This window comes from Amblyomma americanum, chromosome 1 (assembly GCF_052857255.1).
Source record: "Amblyomma americanum isolate KBUSLIRL-KWMA chromosome 1, ASM5285725v1, whole genome shotgun sequence".
Classification (NCBI taxonomy): Eukaryota; Metazoa; Arthropoda; class Arachnida; order Ixodida; family Ixodidae; genus Amblyomma; species Amblyomma americanum.
This window is the reverse complement of record NC_135497.1, coordinates 836,005-841,959: the sequence shown is the minus strand read 5'-3', so window position 1 is coordinate 841,959 and position 5,955 is coordinate 836,005. Positions and strand designations below refer to the sequence as shown.

Here is a 5,955-nt window from a genome sequence, read left to right as displayed (position 1 = left end):
TTCACGCTGCTTCAGGTGTTTTCCAGATAGGCCACGAAGTTTGGATGTCACGATTTCGGAATTATGACACTTCACACAAAATATTGCACGTCCCTATAAAAAAATTAACTGCTAAGATTTGGCACCGCAAAACCAACCAGCTGTCTTTCTTATCACCTGTAAGCGCTATTTACGTGGAAAAATAAGTTTTTGAGGGAAACAGAATGGCGTGTTAAAGGGTTATACTCCAATAAAGCAAGCAGTTAATCCATATTCAATTAAGTGCATTCACATTGCAGTGCAGGGTACAGATACTCAATAAACAATTTTTGTGCTGCCTGAAGGAACTCATTAAATCCTGCGGCATCATATTTTATGGTTACTGTTGCTACTTCGTCTTTGTTGCAGTAGACAATGAAGTCGCACTCGGGAATATTCAGAATACCCATTGTGACGTTCATCTGAGTTTGGTATATCAGCTTTGGCTTCTTTTCATTCAAGTCTTTAAATGAATTTTTCAATTGCAATGGGCACTTCACTTCAAGTACTCGAACAGTACCCATACAACATTCACAGTTAGATGTGACTATACCATCAGGTGATGCCCCAACTATAGGCACTTCCCTGAATATGGTGAGTCCCACATCTGCAATAGATGCAGTATGGCCACTTTTCTCAAGGTTAGATATATAAAAAGCCTTGGCCTCTGCTTCTTTGCGAAGTCCCTCGTTCATGGCAGAGCTCTTGAATGTTGCTGACTGTAGGACTAGGTTGACAATCCCACGTAGGTTGTGAGGCCGTGGTTCCTTGTCCAAGCTTCGTGTACGCGTTAGGCATGCACGGGCTCTACTCGCAGTGACCATGCCTCGCCTGTAGACCATCCACTGTGATGAGAGGGACTGCAGTTTTGTTTTCTCCTCGATTTGAGAAATGTCCTCTCCTGTGTAGGCTTGCTTAATGTAAGCCAGAAATTCGGGCCCTGTAAGTTGGCAGTGCTCTTTAATTAGGTCCATGAGGGCTGGGACACCCTGGTGTGCTGCAGCAAAGAGAAACAAACAAGAGCTGATGCAAAATGTGCACTGTACAGCAACACAAAAATATGGATATTCTATGCATACACACTGCTGTTTTAAGCAGAGCTCATGTGCAGCCATTCTGAAATGTAAAGACCCTCAGGAGTTTTCTTTTAAGTCATGTAATCGGATGGTTAAAGCTTCGCAAGAACTCCAAAGTATTGGAGGTGCAAGGACACAAGTCTTCTCGGCTTCAAGAGATTTGGACCCTTGGCAATACACGACGAGCCATACAGAGTGGCTCACAAGCAATTCCCTAGGGCCGCTTCCTTCTGACAAAGGCTTCCCATATAGGCATTGCTAGCAAAATGATGCGTTACTACAGATAACGTTATCTGCTACTTGCTGCCCCAGTGGTTTTAAAATTTTGCATGAACAAGTAATGAGACTAACATCTGCAGCAGGCTATACACTTCAGTTGCTTACTCAATGCTATATGTGATACTGCAACCAGACCTTGCTCTCACTGAAAAGCAAAAGGCAGAAAAGTGCATGTCTGCCATGCTATCGATTCCTGGAATCTATACAGCTGCATTTACCATGTTCACCTTACTTTTGGGAGGTGGAGATCGAGGTAGTGCTGCATACAAAAAAATGTACGGAAAACTTCTCTCTCACTTAGGTAATATATTGCAAGAAGTTTAATGAGCAGACAAAGGAAGGGAAACAAGGGGCTCTTCATGGTAGCTATATGAAAGAAGCCATCAGTCACTGAAGCAAAGGAGTGCATACCAAAATTTTTCTATGTATATTTTAATTTCTGTTGTCATTAGAAGTTATAATGAAGTGGCATATTTGTTTATAACTGTGCATAGAATAAAAGTCTCAACTTGTCTGGTTGTCACATTTTTGCTTCCATGGCGTGTAACCACGCGTGCCTGAATGCTGGGCTACCAGTCACCACATATGAATATAAACGTACCTGATGTGACCTCTGCTGTGGGCTGCTCGTTTTCATTTGCTTCGAGGGAAACTGAAGGCTGAAAACAAATATCACCATAAATAAGGAACCCTGCTTTCTTACAAGAAAAAAAGCTAATAAGTCATGTAAATAATGGATGTTCCACTCTGCCACCATGAAAATGATTTTCACTGCAGATTCAATCATCAACTACATCAGACTGTTAAAAGCTGGTCATGAAATAATTCACCACATGACACGTTGCAGCTTTAAGTGATGATCTGCACGAATATTTGCAAAACCATAGGAAAGAAAACCTGTTCGGTTGCTTCTTTGTTGTATCGGAGCCACAGTGCACGAGGAAAAGCATTTTGCAGCTTCCGTCTGAAGCAGCCAGCATCAGATGGCATTCCATTGGGGCAAGGGTCGTATGACCTCTTGCGCTTGAAGCCTTGCCTTCCATTAGGATCGGTTGTCTTGAAAGTGATGTCACTGAGGGGCTTGGCCACTTCCACCTTTTTGGCTACAAGAAAATGGCGTGATCAGCACGTTTTTGTTGCACTCTGGTGACTTCTATGACTGATTACCTGAAGACGGCACAATCCAAGCACAGGGCAAATCTGTACATGTCGGCTCTGGTTCAGCAGCAGCACCAACTACAGCCAGCAGCAAACCTACTACGTGCTGGCAAGTTCCGCTTAAGCTGCAAATACATTAAGGCAGCACATTAGTCTTGAAAATACTGCTTCAGCACAAATATAATTTATAGCCTACATCAAGCACTGTTTATGGATACCATTCCTGACCGCACAAGTATACTAATGCAACAACTTATACGTTTGGTTTATAAGGTGCAAGTGTAACTGTGAGGGCGTTAATATGCTGTTCGAGGTATCCACGAAACCGCAGACACTAGCATGAGTGACAGAAATTTCCTTTTAAGGTTGAACACTATAGTCGATGAATGTAACAAGATTCTGCAAACGTTTGGCCTTCGAGCATTTTTGCTCTGTAGTGAACTCCAAATGCCTCGGGACATGCTCAGATCTCTACCAGAAACCGTCTTTTGTTGCATGCATACAAACCACGCACTCAGTAAACATAACTAGCCACATAACTTATTTAACCACAGCTATGAATCAAGCGAAAATGCAGTAGATGCAGCTGCCACTTGTGGCGGTCAGCGGGAGTGGCCTGTCAGCTACTGTAATGTCGGGAAGTTCACTTATGAACCCTTGTAGTAACCACAGCGTTTGGTTGGCATCGAGGTCAAAGCTCTTGAAAATGATGAGCACGTGGTGAACAGTACAGCTCCGGTGTACTGAACACTGACATGAACTTGAAACCTTTGATATTTGAGCTGATGACCCAATTTTCCGCATTAACTGCTATCACCCTCTTTCCTTTCGTTTTAGTTCTCCCTCTGTCATCAATGAAGAAGACTTTTTTTTTTCATAGTTTACTCTCGCCCCTTCTGGTTCCTCTTTCAGCGATGTGGCAAAAAAAAAGTTTTTTCGTGGTTCATGCATCATCCATCGTGCCTATCGGTGTGTCATTCTGTTCTTTGTTTGTGCGCAATGCTTTCCTGCTGTGAAGACATCGCTTACCTACGCTCACTCGCCGTGGTGGCTTTGGCGTCCGGTCGCTGATCTCAAGATCGCGGTTTCGATGCAGACCACGACAGCCGCATTTCAGTGGAGGCGAAATACAAAAGCACTCGTGTGCTGTGTATGTCAGTGCACGTGAAGTAATTCCAGCTCGCATATATTAATACGGAGCCCTCCACTGCAGCGTCCCGCACAGCCCTTGTGTCAGACGTTTAAGTCCACGTATCAATATCGTGGCGTGCGCTCATCGCAGGCAACTGTTTTTGCAGAAATAAGCAAAGGTGCACTGCGGCGGTAGCCGAGCTGTATACTGCGCCTCACGCTTCCATTTCGTTACCAAAAATGGGTTTAGGTCTGTATCCCAGTAGGGCAAAAACTGCATGAATCGGGCATATTTAAGTTATCTCCAAAAGTTTTGCAGCGCGCACATCCGTACGGACGGGCGGACTGTTGAAAGGAAGAAAAATAGCGGACACTCGAGGGAAAAATGTGGTCATTTCATCAGTTCCTATTTTAAAACACTGCAAACTGGAATCGCACAGCAGCAAGCACATACGGGGCTGCACATTCAGTATCGCGACGACTGTATGCAGATCGGCCTCCATGCAACTAGGCTCGGCACGATTTGATAAAGCTAAACAGCACTACCGCCAACAAATGCGAAATGATGCAAATAATGTAGATTGCAAATTAAGCAGAAGCAAATTCCTAGTCGGCAATGACCATACGATACCAGGAAAATTCACTTACCCGGCCGGACAATGGCAGTGAGCCTCGGTGATGTCCCCAGTCGTTTTCTCTGCTACGGCGTGCACGATGTAGTATCCACCTTTCATGGATGGCAGGCATATACAGCGAAAAACGCCAACCTCACTGACCGGGGATATTTCATTGAACATTATGTTCCGAATGTAGCCTTCATCTCTGAAGCGGCGGCCCTTGCTCAGCTGGCGATCGCATCGCATGCCGGATGATTGGAGATACTGAAGAATTTGCTCTTCAGTGGGCACAGCAGCCTGCCTCGGACTTCGCACCCAGCCATCAGTCAACCCTAGAAATCCTCCAGGTACCAGGTGCTGCCCAGGACACGCCATCATCGACTGATTCAAACAAAACGTGCTCCAGAGCGGCACTCAGTCCGGCAGGGATGGGCGCGCAGTACCCTACCAATGAGCTTTCAGCTTTCTACGCGAGGTGGCAGCACAGGAAAATGAAAAAGGCGGATTCGCGAGCGGTTCGCTTGCATGTGAAACAGGCTTTACCCTCCCTTACGAGCTTAACGGATAACCAACGTATTAGGTGGCGGCATCTATAGAAGCCACTGAAACCCCCGCACAACTCACTGAATAACGAAAAAACCTGTGTCGAGGCTTGGAATCGAACCAGGGTCTTTGACGTTTGAGGCGAAGAGGCTACCACTCCGCCACGACGGCTCAAGTTTTAAGCATGAATAAAGGCGCATCTAGTGAATGCACGGGTTTCATATATGAACTCTTCCGATCCAGAAGTTACAGCGCTTTCGCTACGTATATCCTGGCCTAACAGAGCTAGGCCATCAGCAATTTTTCTCTCAGGAACGACGCGATGAAGCCGCAACGGCGACGAAGAGGACGACGCCCGCTTTTTCGCGTCTCAAGCTCCGTAATGGTCTCGCATTAAATTTTTTTAAAATCTGTTTTCCTTCTTTTCCTGACACAGAGGACTATAATCATCAGGCGTCGGGACTGAGCCAGCGTTCGAGGGGTAATCTACCTCGTAGGGAAAGTGGAAACAGCGACGTAGGCGCCACTTCGAAGGCCAGGCAAAATTTCTCAGAGCCTGGGAGAGTGTCTTCGGGTTCCGCCCAGCGTAACGAGTGGTTGTGCCCGCACGCTCTCGTTGCATTCTCTCCTGACACGACAGGGGGACGGAATGTCCGCGGCGCCTCGCCACAAGACTACTGGTTCAGGGCAGCGAAGCGAGCCCCACAAACCCGCGCTCTCTTTGACTCCCTCCGCGAATGCCCGCGGACGACTTTGCCCCACGAATGCGGCGCGCACGGGAATACCCGGCCGCCATTGTCGGCGCTTACAAACGTTCGCCGCCGATACCTCCGAAGTCGCGGCCCTGCTGGTAAGTCGGAGACGACACACAAACAGAAGGGCCCACTGTATTAGAAATATTGCTTAAGAGAACTCCGTGTTGGGCTAGTTGGTAATAATTGATCATTGTACTTTTAAGGCGCCAAAACCACACACACACACACACACATACGTGGGAAGAGAACGGGACAGAGCGCCTCCATTACGCTTCTCTCTCTCTCTCTCTCTCTCTCTGTGCGTGTGTGTGTGTGTGTGTGTGTGTGTGTGTGTTGTGTGTGTGTGTGTGTGTGTGTGTGTGTGTGTGTGTGTGTGTG

The 5,955-nt window shown here is 46.6% G+C and overlaps 1 protein-coding gene across 1 annotated transcript; it reads right to left on the bottom strand.

Annotated features, from left to right (window-relative positions):
- Nucleotides 1-257: 257 nt before the first annotated feature.
- On the bottom strand, nucleotides 258-4,735 carry LOC144113849 (uncharacterized). The gene is made up of 5 exons (XM_077647228.1): nucleotides 4,311-4,735; nucleotides 2,541-2,656; nucleotides 2,271-2,476; nucleotides 1,975-2,032; nucleotides 258-1,015 (listed from the first exon to the last, which is right to left on the bottom strand). The coding sequence occupies exons 1-5, from the start codon at nucleotides 4,655-4,657 to the stop codon at nucleotides 258-260; spliced, it is 1,485 nt and encodes a 494-aa protein (XP_077503354.1). The 5' UTR covers nucleotides 4,658-4,735.
- Between the last annotated feature and the right edge of the window lie 1,220 nt (nucleotides 4,736-5,955).